At 42.5% G+C, this 18404-nt stretch overlaps 1 protein-coding gene across 1 annotated transcript in view; it reads left to right on the plus strand.

Moving 5' to 3' along the window:
- ryr1b (ryanodine receptor 1b (skeletal)) overlaps window positions 1–18404 on the plus strand; it is a 68817-nt gene that overhangs the window by 26440 nt on the left and 23973 nt on the right. Inside the window, exons 44-80 of the mRNA XM_076281897.1 lie at window positions 111–205; window positions 314–449; window positions 1502–1685; window positions 2073–2181; window positions 2273–2393; window positions 2614–2783; window positions 2933–3153; window positions 3267–3357; window positions 3461–3601; window positions 3687–3847; window positions 3976–4054; window positions 4166–4255; window positions 4366–4509; window positions 4630–4707; window positions 4826–4901; window positions 5032–5155; window positions 5244–5359; window positions 5498–5565; window positions 5828–5949; window positions 6622–6671; window positions 8061–8121; window positions 9054–9180; window positions 9273–9381; window positions 9489–9570; window positions 9657–9787; window positions 9883–10203; window positions 10373–10616; window positions 11129–11216; window positions 11390–11482; window positions 15199–15369; window positions 15503–15562; window positions 15694–15828; window positions 15953–16065; window positions 16179–16275; window positions 16639–16745; window positions 16833–16884; window positions 16979–17059. Coding sequence (XP_076138012.1) covers window positions 111–205; window positions 314–449; window positions 1502–1685; window positions 2073–2181; window positions 2273–2393; window positions 2614–2783; window positions 2933–3153; window positions 3267–3357; window positions 3461–3601; window positions 3687–3847; window positions 3976–4054; window positions 4166–4255; window positions 4366–4509; window positions 4630–4707; window positions 4826–4901; window positions 5032–5155; window positions 5244–5359; window positions 5498–5565; window positions 5828–5949; window positions 6622–6671; window positions 8061–8121; window positions 9054–9180; window positions 9273–9381; window positions 9489–9570; window positions 9657–9787; window positions 9883–10203; window positions 10373–10616; window positions 11129–11216; window positions 11390–11482; window positions 15199–15369; window positions 15503–15562; window positions 15694–15828; window positions 15953–16065; window positions 16179–16275; window positions 16639–16745; window positions 16833–16884; window positions 16979–17059 — 4448 coding nt within the window. The remainder of the gene's footprint in view (window positions 1–110; window positions 206–313; window positions 450–1501; window positions 1686–2072; window positions 2182–2272; window positions 2394–2613; window positions 2784–2932; window positions 3154–3266; window positions 3358–3460; window positions 3602–3686; window positions 3848–3975; window positions 4055–4165; window positions 4256–4365; window positions 4510–4629; window positions 4708–4825; window positions 4902–5031; window positions 5156–5243; window positions 5360–5497; window positions 5566–5827; window positions 5950–6621; window positions 6672–8060; window positions 8122–9053; window positions 9181–9272; window positions 9382–9488; window positions 9571–9656; window positions 9788–9882; window positions 10204–10372; window positions 10617–11128; window positions 11217–11389; window positions 11483–15198; window positions 15370–15502; window positions 15563–15693; window positions 15829–15952; window positions 16066–16178; window positions 16276–16638; window positions 16746–16832; window positions 16885–16978; window positions 17060–18404) is intronic.

Raw genomic sequence — 18404 nt, forward strand, 5'->3', positions numbered from 1 at the left:
AGTGGGGTGGGGATGGGAGCATTCACTAGGCAAGGGTGAGAATCAAAGATAATTTACTACCAATTGTGATTATCAGCAACTCCCTTCAAACCCATCCTCTGTGTTATTAGGCATGCGAGGGTCCACCCCCCTGGATGTGGCTGCTGCATCCTGTATTGACAACAATGAACTGGCCTTGGCTTTGCAGGAGCAAGACTTGGAGATGGTCAGTTACAGGACAACAGATTTGCTTTGAAATACATTCACCTATCGATTTAAAAATATTTACAATCTAACTATGATATTTCTATGTCTCCTCATGTATGCATTGTAGGTTGTGACATATCTGGCTGGATGTGGCTTGCAGAGCTGTCCCATGTTGTTGTCTAAAGGCTACCCTGATATTGGCTGGAATCCTGTTGGTGGAGAGAGATACTTGGACTTCTTACGTTTCGCTGTCTTTGTCAATGGTCAGTATACTACAGAAAATACTCTAAATCCAATATGTTGAGTGGGTCAAGTGTTTTTGCTATTTTAAAAAACTGCTGGAGCATGATCACAAAATACTGAAACTCTTTATCAGAGGCGGACAGAGTACACAGCTTCATTACTTGAGTAAAAGTACAGATACCCTTTGCTAAATTTTACTCAAGTACAAGTAAAAGTACAACAGTCAGATGTCTACTTAAGTAAAAGTACTGAAGTACTTGTTTTTAAAAGTACTTGAGTATCAAGAGTACAAGAGTAACCTACATTTTCTAAATATTGCATTACTACTGCTACAGTGCTTACATTTATGTACAGAAACGTCCTACATGGAGTTATGAAAAATGTTAATGTTAACACCTTGGAGAATGTAAAATGAATTGTAAGTAAAATCAAGTCTTTTTCATCTTTTTACCATGTTGCCAGGGATGGGCAGTATTTCTAATACATGTATTTAAAATACATATATCTAATACAAAATACTATTTTGTAATTGAAACACTTGAAGCGAAAACTATCATTAAATTGTTCAGAAAATTTAAATAGTCTGGCGATGTGGGGCCATAGGTTGGCACATTCCCGGGATGGACCTGCTGCGTCTTCATCCATTGTTTCGTCCATGGTTTCGTCTCTTATCTAAATCTGACCATGGAGTTGACGGAAAGCTGAAGGTGATTGCTGATTGGCTGTCCCAATCAGTGGCGCCTGCACAATCCAATCACGTTTGAGAGGGAAACAACAAATTGAGGGTTTCCGAGATTTTTCTTTTATCCTTTTTTTTTAGAAGTAGTAACGGGTACTCACGGTTATGGATAGAAATGTAGTGGAGTAAAGAGTACAATATTTGCCTCTCAAATGTACTTGAGTAAAGTCATGAATACTCCCCAAAAATGATACTCGAGTAAAGTACAGATCCCTCAAAATTGTACTCAAGTACTGTACTCAAGTAAATGTACTCCGTTACTGTCCGGCTCTGCTCTTTATTGACCAAAAAAAGCAGTGTTGATGAAGCAGATGGCCTGTTTGTCTCCCGTAGGAGAGAGCGTGGAGGAGAACGCCAATGTGGTGGTCCGACTCCTCATCCGCCGGCCTGAGTGCTTTGGTCCGGCCCTGAGAGGTGAAGGTGGTGCTGGCCTACTGGCTGCCATTGAAGAGGCCATCAAGATCTCTGAGGATCCTGCCAGAGATGGACCCACAATCAAGAAAGACAGGCGCTTCATGTAAAATAATTTTTCAAAATATGTTTGTGGAGGGGGTACGGTAATTCAGGCAATTCAGTATGGACTTCAAGGTGTGGGAATAAAAAGTACTGTTAGATTTAGCATTTGGTTTGGAAGGTTATTTGTGCTAAAGTTGACAGGTTAATTTGGTATGGGACAGTTAGGGACACATATACTAGTACAACTACACATTAGATATGATGGACAAGAGTGGTGAGTGGTGACTGTCATTTTAAGCTGGGGCTCAGTTCATCTGATTGTGGATTGTTGACTACTTCACAAGTAAGGCACACTTACTTTCAAAATGTATCTGTAGGTTGTGGTGTTTGTTAATCTGCCCCGTGGTGTTTGTCTCTGGAATTCTTCTTATGCTTTCTGTTCTGACAGGTTTGGTGGTGAACAGCTCGAGGAGAACAGGATACATCTGGGAAATGCCATCATGTCGTTCTACTCCGCTCTCATTGACCTGCTGGGTCGTTGTGCTCCGGAGATGCACGTAAGTCCATCTAGAGTGTAGAGGTCAGGTTGACTGACCTGATGTCTGAGAGCTTTCAGTGTAACATCTGATGGTCGTTTGTGCCCCACAGTTAATTCAGGCCGGCAAAGGTGAAGCTCTGAGGATCAGGGCAATTCTGAGGTCTCTGGTTCCCATTGAAGACCTTGTTGGAGTGATCAGTCTGTCTGTCCAGATCCCCACTTTTGGAAAAGGTAAGCAGCAGCAGCAGTGTATTTAAGTCCGCCGCTGCAGCACATGCTCAGTTTCAGGAGTAGGGAAGGGGTTTTTTTTGGATAGTAAATGGCAAGTCAGCGGTCATATTATGTACCACTATGCAGTATCTAGTATCTGTATCTAGTTCATAAACTGATTTTGACTGAAGTCTATGTTCCCCATTCATCTTCATGCGTGCCTCAAATTCTTGTTGCCCAGAGGGTCAGATTGTGGAGCCAAAGATGTCAGCCAGTTTCGTGCCAGACCACAAGGCATCCATGGTGCTGTTCCTGGACAGAGTCTACGGCATCGAAAACCAGGACTTCCTGCTGCACGTCCTGGAAGTCGGCTTCCTGCCTGATATGAGGGCCTGCGCCTCACTAGACACGGTGCGTCTGGTTCAGCTCAAGAACTGAAGCACATACTATCCATTAATATACCAGATTATTTTAGTGTACTTAAAGTCATTTATCAGATGGTCAGATTACTGGGTCTATTTTGAGTAGTGTTCTGAATACTGCACTATCCGTGTCCGTAGGCTGCATTTAGCACCACAGAGATGGCTTTGGCTCTCAACCGCTACCTGTGCTCAGCTGTGCTGCCCCTCCTCACCAAGTGTGCCCCACTCTTTGCGGGCACTGACCACCGTGCCATCATGATCGACTCCATGCTGCACACCATCTACAGGCTGTCCCGAGGCCGCGCACTCACCAAGGCCCAGAGGGACGTCATAGAGGAATGCCTCATGTCCCTCTGCAAGTCAGTGTCTCATGTATTAAGGAGAATGAGTGTACACTTAAAGCTGATCACATCACTGGTCATTTCATCAAAGCTTTGACTGCTCTTATTACTTCTGTGCAACCCTTCCACAGATACCTACGGCCATCAATGCTACAGCACTTGTTGAGGAGATTAGTATTTGATGTTCCCATCCTTAATGAGTATGCTAAAATGCCCCTTAAGGTATGTTAGCGCAATAATGTCCTTTAACTGTTCTTCATTAAAATGTGAATCAAATCTCATTTCTGTGTTTGTCCTTAACTCTCCTTTTTATTTTTGCCCGAAGCTGCTGACCAATCACTATGAGCGCTGCTGGAAGTATTACTGCCTGCCAAATGGATGGGCTAATTTCGGTGTCACGTCTGAGGAGGAGCTGCATCTTTCTCGCAAGCTTTTCTGGGGCATCTTTGAGTCTCTGGCACACAAGGTGCGATTCAGTAAACTGACAATTTTACAAATTCACACTATTTTGGTATACCTGTTTCATGAATGATATTTCCTCTCCTCATTAGAAATTTGATGCAGAGCTCTTTAAGATCGCCATGCCCTGCATTTGTGCCATTGGAGGAGCCATCCCTCCAGACTATGTGGACGCTGCCTACTCTCACACTGAGAAGAAGGCGTCTGTTGATGCTGAGGGCAACTTTGATCCTCGGCCAATGGAGACCACAAAGTGAGTACGGGTTGAAGACCAAATCAACAACAGTGAAACTAGCCTCTGATCATTTACATATAGATTGACTCATATGTGGCTCATATTATGCATGGAGAACTGATTTAATTATTTTTAAATGATTGCAGCACCATAATACCAGAGAGGCTGGATGCCTTCATCAACAAATATGCTGAACATACTCATGACAAGTGGGCCTTTGAGAAGGTGAGAAACGATAAAGAAGCTCTTTTCTGCAAAATGATTTTGTAACTGAATATTGTGGCCTTGTGATAAAGTCTGCAATGTTAATTGTCTTTTTTATTTTTTGTCTATCAGGCTCAAAATAACTGGACTTATGGTGAGGTGTTGGATGAAAATGCCAAGACACATCCTATGTTGCGACCTTACAAGACATTCTCTGAGAAGGTACGCAGCCCTGCTTTTCTATTCTAGTATTCTCACTTTGCTTTGCAAGACATATTTCACAAATATTATTTGAGAAATTGCATCCAACTGTGGTGTCATATGATTCTCAGGATAAAGAGATCTACCGCTGGCCCATCAAAGAGTCCGTTAAAGCCATGCTTGCATGGGAGTGGACAATAGAGAAGGCCAGGGAGGGGGAGGAGGAGAAGGTGGAGAAGAAAACCTCCACCAGGAAGGTGTCCCATACTGCACAGGTATCATTAAGCATCTCAACAGTGGCCTGACAGGCACAACAACTAAAAGACAAAGAAGTGTGTTTGGAATATGTGTTTTAAACTGAAAACATTGTTTTAATTACACTACTTCTTTTATAGGCAACCTATGATCCCAGCCATGGATACAACCCACAGCCGATAGATTTAACTAGCATGGCACTCTCCAGGGAACTTCAGGTAATGCAAATTTCATATGTGTATCTCAGAAAAAGTTTGGAGAACTTTTATGAGGAAGGAATCAAAATGTAAACATGATTACACTTGCTTAAGCCCGTCTCTTTTGGTGTCTTTGTAGTCCATGGCTGAGCAGTTGGCTGAGAACTATCACAACACCTGGGGCAGAAAGAAAAAGATGGAACTCCAATCCAAAGGTCAGTGGACAAATGGACAAATGATAAATGGTTGTAGACACTGGTATCAGTCTGAGTAAAGGAGTTGGATTTGTTTGTAGATACTGGTATCAATTGGTTGAGTCTGAGTAAAGGAGTTGGATTTGTTTAGGGGGTGGTACCCATCCTTTGCTCGTACCCTATGACACCCTGACGGCCAAGGAGAAAGCCCGCGACCGGGAGAAGGCCCAGGATCTGCTCAAGTTCCTGCAGCTCAATGGTTATGCTGTCACCAGGTAACTTAAGAATGAACTTGGAGAAAACCTGTAACGTGGGTCATACATACACTCCCTCATCATCCATATGTCATTGGTTTGTTTGCAGAGGTATGAAAGACATGGAGCAGGAAATCTCATCTATTGAGAAACGCTTCGTCTACGGTTTTCTGAAGAAGCTTCTGAAATGGATGGAAATTGCCCAAGAGTTTATCGCTCATCTAGGTACAGTTTAGTTGGTTTATTCTGAATCATTTCTGTACTCTACTTCTCTACTCCATGTTAACTCTGGGCACACTGCACAGTGCACAATATGTGATCCCAAAATTAGGTTTGTTGATTTATTCAATTTCTCCTTTTCAGAGGCTGTTGTGAGCAGTGGCAGAGTGGAGAAATCACCTCATGAACAGGAGATCAAATTCTTTGCCAAGGTGTGATTGGGCCTGAATCACCTTTCCATTTATGTATATACCAAAGTATACACTTTTTAATCAGAACCACAATTCATCCTGTTCAATCCTGTTTCTAAACATGATGGAATGTGGCTGTGGTTAAAAAGTATAATACTTTGGCATATAAATGGAAAGATAATTCAGGCCAAAGGTTTTTCTACCTCAGGTAGAAACATGTCTTGTTGAACCCACCTACATATTGACACTTGGGAATCTAACCTTGTTTTTCCTACTCCTCTAGATCCTGTTGCCTTTAGTCAACCAGTACTTTAAGAACCACTGCCTCTACTTCCTCTCCACCCCTGCCAAGATCCTGGGCAGTGGAGGACACGCCTCTAACAAAGAGAAAGAGATGATTGCCAGGTACAAACTGCTCTGTCACTTGAGGGCAAGTCTTTTACATCCATCTGTAGATGTCTATTTCACATGGGTATTAGCATTAAAAATGTTGCAATGTTTTAGGTGATGGAATTTGACTAGTATACAAGTATCTGTGATAAATTTCACAGAATGTGTTTTCTAGTTTATGTCAAATTATTGTATGATGTTACCTTCTGTCTGACTTTCATAGACAGAATATACTCTGTGTTGTGAAATCATTCTTTGTTCTCAGTTTAGTGTTTCATGGACCAAATGTGACATTGTTGTGTTTTTTTGTATGTATTATCTAATTATGTAAATGGTTCTTGGTTTTATTGTCAATTATGTATTTATTTGAGGACAGTAGTATGCATTCTGTCTATGAAAATGAATGATTGACGGCGATTCATAGGTTTTGACCAATTTTACTGATATTTTACAAGAGCCAGTTCCTCTGTAGAAACTGAAATCTTCTCCGAAGCTGAATGCCCTCTGTCCTGTCCAGTCCTCCTCCTGTAACTCATCCCCATGTCTCTCCATCAGACTCTTTCCCTTGCTCCTCTTTGACTAGACCTCTGCTTTTACTTTCTCCTCTTCCCTGGCCTGAATTTCACCCCTACCCTTTTTCCATTCCTCCCCTTTCCTCCTACCACTCCTCCTCCTGGTCCTCCTCAGTATCTTCTGTAAGTTGGCTGCTCTGGTGAGACACAGAGTTAACCTTTTTGGTAAGAAACCTGCATGGATGGCTGATGCCAGTGCTTTTCTTGTGGCATCGCTCTGCTCTCTTTTGGTTTCCTTTGCTCTCTTCACTTTCCTTCCCTTTTCATCTAAATGTCTATTCTATTGTTTCCTTTCACTCACAAGCTGACCACTCTCTGTGTCTTTCCCTTGCTTTTTTGCAATGTCTTGTACTCTCGCTTTTTTCACAGAGTGAAAATCTCTTGAAATGTGATCACACTAATAGATATGATGCATTTAATGCTAATAAGTTAATTATGATCAGAAAGAGTAATTTCAGATGTACAAATACCATATTATTAGTACATCTTTGCTCATATAGCCTACTAAAACCCAACACAGGCATACCTTAAGTTGCTGTTATAGTGTTCACCACACTGATGCAAAAATAATTGACTGAGATGGAAAACAGGTTAAAAAAAGTATGATTACAGTAATGTGGGAAAAAATAATGCAATCCTATTTTCATGGGTATGTTCCAAGGCATAATTTGCAAGGAGGAAACAAATCCAAATCTAATTGGGTACACACACAAGGTAATAAGATCATGTGTGGTGGCTGGTGGATTATTTGGGTCTATCCACGGTAGACCATTGGAAGAAAAATTGCCTAGGAATTTACTGTTAATCAGCAACCCTCATTTGCAAGGTGCAAAACACAGTGATGTTGTAAATTGTGGAAAGTACAGCATATATAGGGCGCCAACTCCCTCTAACTCACCATCTCTAGCAGTCAATGTTCTTCAGCAGGTCGTGGCTAAAAATAATTCAGAGCAGAGACATCCCTGAAGCAAAGTAGCAACAACAGGAACACGTTTGCTATAGCAACAGAAACCTGCAAACTCAGAAAATACATATTATGCAGCTCTGTCTCAGTTATCACACTGGTCTCTCTGCTTGTCACCAGCAGCACAGGTCTGATGCTCATAATGCCTCGGAATACACAAAATCAGTACACATCCTTCAGTTGATATCCCTGCCTAGCCTAGCCTATATAAAACCTGACCCTCTTGTGAGTTCACGAGTGGAAACAGTTCTTTCCTCACTAACGTACTTCAGATGCTCTGTGTTAGTGTGTGCCCAGTGTGCCATTCACTGCTAACCCACCATGTTTTGCCTAACATACAATTCTGAGAGAATAGACATGTAAACAGATCATTCAAGATCTAAGATTACATTGTTTGTTTTGTTCTATATATTCAGAGTTGTCCATTCCATAGACCCAAATTTGTTTATGTATTGAAAGCATTTAGTTTACAATGTGAGCACACATGCTATCTTCCATATGAGTGACACTGTGGAAAATTCTGTCCCACCTAAGTGTGGAATCAGTGCTGTATTGCTACACTGTAGCATCATCATATGTATCATTTGCAGGAACGGATGCAGCCGCCGTGGTCAACTGCCTTCATATCCTGGCAAGGTCTCTTGATGCTAGGTAAGATCTGGAGTCATCACACAGTTTACAGGCCTTACACAGCCAGGTAGAAGCAGACATACTCAACCATGTGAATGTATGTTCATGTATCTTGCCTCAAAGGAATACTTTGAACAAAACATACATTGGTTGTCATTGAAGATATGTAATTTTTTCCCACATTTCATATAGCCGATTCTTTGATACTGTAGGATGGTCAAATCTAGCTTCTTTCTGCTTTTTGTACATGCTAGCGTTTCTAACAAGTAATGGATGTGTGTGGGTACAGAGAAGCATTACGGTAAATACATACCCACAAAAATACAGTTCTCACTCATTTGCTTCAAGCCACATCTAGTTCTTCAGTAAAATCATACAAACCTACTGATAAGGTGTCAGAGAGTTTTTTGTTTGATCTCCCAACATTACCACAACTACAGTGAACCACTGAGACATGTTAATGGAAGCCATCTTGGAAATTTATCAGCAAGCTAAAGGGGATGGATATAATCATAATAAGTTTTCAGAATGTGTGTTAGCCTCTCGTTACATTCAATCTTTGGTCGTCATGCTACACTTTTTTCAGTGATATATTACATAATTAAAACATGGAACAAGGTCGTTGAGCAGTCACATCCAAATGTACTAGGAGATTCATTTGAGTGCATGAGTGCATCTGAGTTGCTCATGGAATGCTGCAGATGTGCATGAAATGATGGTAACACTCACATACAAAACATACATGACTACAGGAGTTACGGAACAAAGATAATACGAATAAAAATGTAAAATAATCACAGGATATGTTATAGGAATATGTAGCACTATAAGTACATGATAGACATTGTAAATGGTAAAGATTATGGGTAGAAAAATGGGTAAAAATAATGAACTGGTGTGTAAAAGTCATAGTATCTAATCCTGTCCCACTATAAATTCTTGATTGTCCTCAGGACTGTGATGAAGTCGGGGCCTGAGATTGTGAAGGCGGGATTGCGCTCATTCTTTGAGAGCGCCGCTGACGACATAGAGAAGATGGTGGAGAATCTGAAACTAGGCAAAGTGTCCAGTCGCAACCAGGTGGGTCAGCCTTAACTATTCTGCTCCAAATCTGCTCCTCTGTTCCTCTGGTCCATAGTGTGACCTCCTCCCAATTCTGTCTCCTTGTCCAGGTGAAAGGTGTATCCCAGAACATCAACTACACCACCATTGCTCTGTTGCCCGTGCTGACCTCACTATTTGACCACATCGCCCAGCATCAGTTTGGAGATGATGTCATTTGTGCGTATCTTATAATATGCATTATAATATGTACAGTACAATTTAATGAATGTCCTGTGCCGAATGATAAATGCTTAACGTTCCATCTCTATCACCTACTCATGCAGTGGATGATCTGCAGATATCTTGCTATCGCCTCATGTGCAGCATCTATTCAATTGGCACGGTCAAGACCCCACATGTTGAACAGTGAGTACGAGACATCACTTGTGAGAACAGGTTCTGTTCTGAGATCCAGCATCACCACACAGCCTGTTCTGCTCCTCTGTCTCCAGGCAAAGACCAGCTCTTGGCGAGTGTTTGGCTCATCTGGCTGCAGCCATGCCCGTCGCATACCTGGAGTCCCATCTCAACGAATTTAATGGATACTCAGTGTACACGACCAAGACACCAAGGGAAAGAGCCAGTCAGTATATCCCCGTAATGAAGCTGAGCTTTGTCTGCAGAAGACATTTTTGTTCTAGTTTTCATTTGTCTCTACTTCATTTCTTTATCTGCTAGTTCTGGGTCTGCCCAATGAGGTACAGGAGCTGTGTCCGGATATCCCTGATCTCGAGGTCCTGATGAAGGAAATTGGGGACCTGGCAGAGTCTGGGGCTCGTTACACAGAGATGCCCCATGTCATTGAGATCACACTGCCCATGCTCTGCAACTATCTGCCCCGCTGGTGGGAGAGAGGCCCCGAGAATTACCCTGACCTCCAAGGTCAGCTTTGCACTGACGTCACCTCTAACCAGCTCAACCAGCTGCTGGGTAGCATCATGAAGATTGTGGTCAACAACCTGGGTATTGACGAGGCCTCCTGGATGAAGAGATTGGCTGGTAGGTGGAGGGAGAGAGAAGGAGGATGGAATAGTTGCTGGGGTGGATTGAAATGATAAGATATTGGGGAGATTTTTGTATGGCCAGCTTGGTGCTTCTGTAGTCTCTCTGGTGCTGGTGGCGGCAGGTTTGTGAGGAGTCTGTGTGAGCATTTCTCTTTTGCTCCCAGTGTTTACTCAGCCCATTGTGAGTCGTGCCAAACCGGAGATGCTCAAATCCCACTTCATCCCCACCATGGAGAAGCTGAAGAAGAGGTGTGGGAAGGTGGTGGCCGAGGAGGAGCACCTGCGCATGGAGGGCAAGTCTGAGGACTTGGACAGCGAGGGCAGCACTATTAGAGACGAGTTTGCTGTGCTCTGCAGAGACCTGTATGCTCTCTACCCTCTGCTCATCCGATATGTAGACAACAACAGGTACTGCACCCTATCATTGCTGTTTGGGTTTTTGGGCCCTATTTTGACCATCTAAAACACATGGCCTCAAGCGTATGGTTTCATTTAGTTCATTTAGGGCATGTCCCGTCCACTTTTTTGTTAGTTTGCCGGCGGGATAAGTGATCAGACGTCAGGCGCATGGTTCAAAAGGCTGGTGCAGTGATTCGCCGGGTGTAAGACAGGGCACCGTATGTCATTACTTAGCATTGCAATGTGGACAGTGCTGAAGCAGCCCACTCTTCCCTGTGTCTGTTCTGCTCCTCCCTGTGTCTGTTCTGCTCCTCCCTGTGTCTGTTCTGCTCTCCCCTGTGTCTGTTCTGCTCCTCCCTGTGTCTGTTCTGCTCCTCCCTGTGTCTGTTCTGCTCCTCCCTGTGTCTGTTCTGCTCCTCCCTGTGTCTGTTCTGCTCCTCCCTGTGTCTGTTCTGCTCTTCGCTGTGTCTGTTCTGCTCTTCCCTGTTCTGATAACTTTTTCTTTGGCTGTTGTAAATCAGGGCCAGATGGTTGACTAATCCCGACCCTGATGCCGAGGAACTTTTCAGGATGGTCGGAGAGGTTTTCATCTTCTGGTCCAAGTCTCACGTGAGTGTCCATTTCTCTCTTTCCAATAATCTATATCTTCTCATAAGTTTACACCATGTCATATAATACATTTTATTAATAAAATATAATGGAAAAGTAATTAGTCGTCTATTTTGTTAAGACTACTATCATTTAAAAGTGAAATGGTCTCTTGTGTTTCTTTTGATCTAAAGAATTTCAAAAGAGAGGAGCAGAACTTTGTTGTGATGAACGAGATCAACAACATGTCTTTCCTCACAGCAGACAGCAAGAGCAAGATGAGCAAGGTGAGGGTCCAGCTATGGTCATTTGGTAGAACTGTCCTCTCAAGGACAGTCTTGTGCTTCAACATAGGCAGAGAACGATATTACGATATACAGTATAAAAATGTTGTTATATGACTGCCTGACTTTCTCCTTCCTCTGTATAATGATAATATAAGGTGTAGATATCTGTTTAGAAATGAACTAAGGTTTTTTATGTTTATGAAGCAATGTGCATGAGTGCAGCTACAGGACTCTCTCCAGATGAACAGGACGGATTTTAACAAACTTGTCTCTCTCTGTGCTCTGTCTCGGTGTGGATGTCGGGGCCTCTAGGCCGGGGATGGAGAGGTTAGAACACGTTCCTGCACGAAAGCTGTGCTGACCGCATGGCACCACCACAGAGGCTTTTCATCAAACTCCCACACACACTGGCATGACCATACGCACACTTACTACCTCAAAGGCAGACACATAGAACATCAAAATACACTCAAAACAAACAGGCACACATTGTCCAATGTGCTCTGTCACAACAATAAAAAAAAACAATGGAAAATGTACCATGCAAATAAACAAACATGCACATGTGTATCTCATAGATCATCAAATGACTATAGGGTTACCATTTATTAAAGAGACAGCCACAGGTGTAAGTGCCAGTGTGTGAGGGGCTTTAAGAGGCAGTTTGATGAAAGCTCTCGCTGTAGAAACCACAAGCCAGGCGCATGACACTCGGCCCAGCAGATGTGCTTTCTCTGCTCTGCTGGGCCAGAGTTCCATTGTCTGGCTCTCCAGTTTGATGGGTTTGCTCACAGTTGAGTCTTGTTTGTTTCAGGTCTTCACAGACTTCTCTTCGACTCTGCAGTCGTGTCTGTTTCTGTTTGGTTGATTGTGTTCAGATGATGAGATGAACAGACCTGTTGAAGGATGCCCTTAATCTTTTTGTCCTTTTGATGCATCTGTTAACTATGGTGTCTGGCCTTAAAGGGATATTACACCATTTGGGGAAATACACTCATTTTCCACCTCCCCTTGAAGTAAATAATTGATTTTTTACCTTTCTCCAGTTCATCCAGCCGTTCTCTGAGTCTGCTGATACCACTTTAACTCCAGCCTAGCAAAGCTTATTGAATCGAATTAGACCATTAGCATCTCGCCTGCTACAGTAGGATCACGTTTAAAAGTGACTAAGATTTCCGGTAATTTTCCTATTTAAAACGTGTCTCCTCTCAAGTTAGAAAGTGTAATAAAACTAGGCTGATTTGATACTGAACTATACTCTCATTCAGGCGTAATATTCAAGAAACACCATGGGCACAGCAGCACAATTACATCATGCAGCACCTGAAAATAGTCCCTGTAGGCTAACTTCCAGCAACAAGGTTGAGCTGCAGCAGACAAATTGGTTAGTGACTGGATTATTACGCCTGAATGAGAGTATAGTTCCTCTTAAATCAGCCTAGAAAATCGCTGTTTCATTTTCCGTTGGTTCCGTTCCATAAGATGAGACAAGTTTTAAATAGGAAAATTACCGGAAATCTTAGTCACTTTTAAACGTGATGCTAGCAGGCGAGAAGCTAATGGTCTAATCAGATTCAATGATCTAAGCTAGGCTGGAGCTAAAGGTTTCGCCAAACTCAGAGAACGGCTGGATGAACTGGAGAAAGGTAAAAATCAATTGTTTAACTTAAGGGGAGTTGGAAAATGAGTGTAATTCCCCAAATGGTGGAATATCCCTTTAATCCTCATTCCCCCTCTCCTTAAACAAACACAGTTAATTTCACAGATTCCTTAATCATACACCCTACAGATCTGATGTTGAGGATGATGCCCTGTTCACAGCACTTAGCATGAGCATACAGACTGGTGGTTGCTGACTGAATTAGGGATGCGACCTTACTGCTCCCAGTTTCCGTACAGTTAGCCTGCTGATGTCCCCCGCACCTCACATGAAGCACATCCACATCCACACATCCCCTCAGAGGCCATGGGTTGGTCATTACTGTAAGGCCATCTGTTATCTCCTCACCCTGTGTCCTCCTCATGCCTGCTCACCCACTGCCACTGGGCACAGGGAGGACATGACGGAAGTAGACAACAGTCAGTGATGATCAGCTCTGCAGGGCACCCAGGTTGTGATGTGAAGAAAACGGGGTTCAAGTGGGGCCTGAGCAGAAAGGCAGTCCGAGTGATGTGCAGGGAGATAGAGGAGGGGTGCACAGATAGAGCACAGGGGTGGTGGAGCAGCTCACTGAGGGGTTGGGGGGTACCTAACTGCCAACATCACTGCATTACTAACCGCGGAGCTGCATTGTGTGTTTTCAGTTGAAATACATTATTTAATTGCCTAGTATTTCCATCATAATTTATGCAGCGCCATTTGGTTTTAGTGTGACAAGTGCTAACACTTATTAGGCAAGAGCTGCACTTTTGAGACACCACGTGTGACTGGAACAGTCACTCTGTTTGTGGCAATAGATTTTAGTGTTTGTTTGCCTCCAAAGCATGGTGTTTTATTCTGTCAGAGTTAATTGGACATATTCACTTATAATGTAATATATCTGACCTTTTACCCAATGCTAATACTTAATATGAATAATCCATTATAAGTGACATAAAGTTTTACAGACATATCATGGCATTTGCTACATCTTGTCATCAGTTGCCATGCCTATCAGTAACCAATGATATGACAGTGTCATGATACTATTTTATAATATATTATGATGACTATGCATATATAAGTGGTGCATTAACATGACACAGTTATATCACTTGCCACTGACTGACATGACAACTTACGGCACAATATGGCATCTGCCATGACCTGCTTTTATGTCATGGTATTGTTAATTGGAGTGTTACCTTTTAAATTACCTCCTTATTTCCAAGGGTTTAACACGTTGACACATTTTTCTTCAGTAGAATGGATAACTATTCATTAGACATCACTATCATAGTTAATTTTGTAATACAGGGTTCCCACGGGTCATGGAATTTCTGGAATATCATGGAATTTTGGAAAGTCTATTCTTTTTTAAAATAATTTTTGGGGCAAAGTCATGGAATTTTATTGTAGTAGTTTAAAATGTACTTGCCAAAATACATTAATATAAATATATTATATTTCCACACAGAATTGGTGTTTGTCTGATTATTAGCTTTACTGCTTGCTTGACTAGTTGTGGTTAATCCAACTTTGTTTATTCAATGCCTATTATTTATTCATCTTCCACTCTAAAAAGTAAAAGATTATTGAACGCTACACGGCCGCTCTGAAATATTTGGTCGGTATATTGCACCATTCATTATATAGTAAGTCATGGAAATTCAGTTTTTTTTTGTCAGGGAAAAGTCATGGAATTTTACATTTGACTTAGAGTGGGAACCCTGGTAATTCATTAGTGTTACTATTAGTGTAATACTATCCATTTAGTGTTGACCTTCAACTACTCACATTATCTTCTCTTTATTTAGTTTCAGTTAAGATCATTAATCATGTCGCCTGTGGATCAAGGCATCTAGTGTACATTCCCTACAATATTGAGTGGTCATTTAGTGATTTAAGTCAGTGATACCAAACCATGACCCATAGTGGTAGGTACACAAATCTGTTCAAGTGAAGCTATTGACAACTATTTTTTTTCTCAGTCTCCGCTTCCTGAGGTTTATGAAAGGTACCTCGGCCTTAGCAATAGTGGCCATGGTGCAGTCTGACGATAATGTCTTTTAAACAGAGTGGAGGCTCAGATCAGGAACGTGCCAAGAAGAAGCGTCGCGGGGACCGCTACTCTGTGCAGACCTCTCTCATTGTAGCTGCCCTGAAGAAGCTGCTTCCTATCGGCCTCAACATGTGCTCACCTGCAGACCAGGAGCTAATTAACCTGGCCAAAATCCGTTACTCTCTGGTAATGTACCACAACAATAAAATAACACACATGTGCACAATGGCTTAACAGACCAGTTTAAGTAGGAATGTTTTGTGAAGATAATTATGTTCATATGGCTTTCCCAACACTGCGTTTGCATGGCCTCTAACAGAAAGACACGGATGAGGAGGTGAGGGAGTTCCTGCAGGACAACCTGCACCTTCAAGGCAAGGTGAGAGAGCCGAGGAGCTGGAGCACACACATACGACTGTTGGTTGTGGCTTTTTTCTTGAGTGGTGAATTACGAATGGTTTGACCGATGACTGGACAAGGGGCCCTTTTGCTTCCCCTCTCTGTGTGCAGGTTGAGGACCCGTCCATGCGCTGGCAGATGGCTCTATATAAGGAGACTTCTGGGAAGGCAGAGGATGCTGAGAATCCAGAGAAGGTGGTGAAAAGGGTGCAGGAAGTGTCTGCTATTCTCTACCACATTGAAGTGGTAAGAAAAACCCCTTCTCCAGCGCCACCTGCACTCTTTATTAACATATCCAAGCAACTGTGCCCCCATGTCATCATCCATCTGATCCTACCTGTACTATTTGTCCCTTTTCTAAACCTTACAGACTGAGCATCCATTTAAGTCCAAGAAGATGGTGTGGCACAAGCTGCTGTCTAAACAACGGCGCAGAGCTGTGGTGGCCTGCTTTAGGATGACCCCACTCTACAACGTCCCCAGGTAAGCGTCTAGACTTCACCAATCATAACACTGACATATCAAAGCGTCAGTGCTGTGATGTTATGTAGATGTTCTAAATGAATAACGTGCTGGTCCCATGGGCTTGTTCTCAGGCACAGGGCCTCCAACATGTTTCTGGATGGCTATAAGCGTAACTGGATCATGACTGAAGGCTACTCGTTTGAGGACAGGATGATAGATGATCTGTCGGTAAGAATGTGGGACAGTGTTTTTGCTTTCTACACCATGCTGTGTTTCTATGATACATATTGACTATGATGTATTGTGTTACATGCTCCAACTATAAAGCACTTTGAGATGCATTCTGTTTATGAAAGGTGCTATACAAATAAAGCTTATTATTATTATTATTATTATTATTATTATTGACTGCATTTTATGGTGTCAGAGCTCTAGTTCATCCTAATCCAATGCCCACCCTACCAGTCCTTCTTTTAAACACCTTCAGTTGCACATGGGGAATGAGCCTGGTCTTGAAAAATGCTCACACTCAAGTCACACTAACCTGCTCAGTGTGAAACGTATGTTTCTGTTATTGATTGACATTTTCAGAAAGCAATGGAAGTGGAGGAGGAAGAAGAGGAAGAGACAGAGGCCAAGCCCGACCCCCTGCACCAGCTTATTCTGCATTTCAGCCGAACTGCACTCACCGAAAAAAGGTGAGGCCATCTCTCTCTCTCTCTTTCACTTCTCAGCATCCTAAATGTCACTATACTGATAGCAGTCTCTTGTGTGCTTTCTTACAGCAAACTTGATGTAGATCATCTATACATGGCATATGCCCATATAATGGCACAGGTAGGTTTCTATGTTCAGTTCATTTAATGTTTTATTGACAGTAGATATTTTGACTGTGGGTCTTTCAAGTCTTTGTCTTGTGTCTTTCCTACAGAGCTGCCACATTGGTGAGGAGGAAGAAGAGGTTGAGGAGGGGGGAGAGGAGCAAGCCTTTGAGGTGCGACAGACAGAGATGGTATGGGGGAGCCTGGGGCTGGGGACAGGGGAGACACCAGAACAGCAGCGCACCACCGCAAACAAGTGTCCACACCGATCCTTTGCACCTGCACACCCCCCAGCTCCTAGATCAGCCCCCTCTACTTTTCTACAATCCCTCTCTTCCTTTCTTTCTTTCTCTCTCTCTCTTTCTCTGTCTCTCATGCTTTGTTTGTGCTTCTCTCTTTCTTTCCTTAGTCCCCTCTTTCCCTCTCCAGTCCTCTCTGTTCTCTCTTTCACGCCTCCCTCTGTGATGGTCTGACTTGTGCATTCATTTGCTGGTCTCTGCCATGCAATCTCTATATCAGTGTTATATCTGTGTTTAATGTCTAAATTGCATGACTTGAGCGAGTGCAGAGAGATGGTGCAAAAAAACACTAGAACGGAAATCCTAACCATGTCACCACCTTATTAAAGGTGCTATAAGCGATGTTACACGGTGTCTAAACATTTTTTGTCACGTACAAAAAACATCTTCTCACAATCCGCTAGCTGCCTGTCCCCTGAATACACTGTAAAACTCTGTAGACAGCCCAGGCTCCAAAAACGGCAACAAAAACAGCCTGGTGCAGCCTGGACCATGAAACATTCACCGACGAGATGCACGTTCAGGAGAGTTTCAGGTGCATGGGAAGAAGGGCATAGAAGGGGCAAGCTTGTTCTCTGTTTTGTTTGAACGTCAACATAAGTGACGTTACCCAACATCGCTTAGCACCTTTAATAATAATAATCATATATATTTTTTTCATTTAACAAAGTTTAACTTTTTCCCAATGGACAATAATTGACCATTTGATCATTGATCATTTTAATGGTGAAACTGTGTCATAGCAACTATAAACTAATTTTTTGCATCTATTGTATATTGGTAAGGAAATCCAGTTGCCTCTCAATGCAGACATACTGGTTTAGAGTTTCACCATGCACAGATTTAGAAAATGTTTACTCTAATATATTTACTTATAATACAAAAGCTACAAAATATTGTGTGTGTGTGTATTTTACAAGTTTAAATGTTTCATGTACTGTACACACACATACAAATATGCATGCAGTCCCACAAAGTGCCATTAGATGCTAATATTATTAACTCTGTGCCGTGTCCACCTCTTTGACCTCAGACGGTTGTGGTGTGTGGCTGTAGTGTTCCTGTGAGCTCTAGAATTGCTCTCCACAGTGATTTGCACCATGTCACTCTTACTCACCTACTTAACCACCTCAACAACATCCCTGGATTTTGACTGATGTGTCCTAGCTCCTGATTAACCACGTGTCTGTCTGAATCTGGACCAGACTCCCTCTCTGTACTCACCCAGGACTACAGT

The sequence above is a fragment of the Alosa pseudoharengus genome, unplaced genomic scaffold, assembly GCF_046254945.1.
Source record: "Alosa pseudoharengus isolate Yale_2024_CS ecotype anadromous, Long Island Sound unplaced genomic scaffold, YU_APseudo_1.1 YU_APseudo_1.1_scf_13, whole genome shotgun sequence".
Lineage (NCBI taxonomy): Eukaryota > Metazoa > Chordata > Actinopteri > Clupeiformes > Clupeidae > Alosa > Alosa pseudoharengus.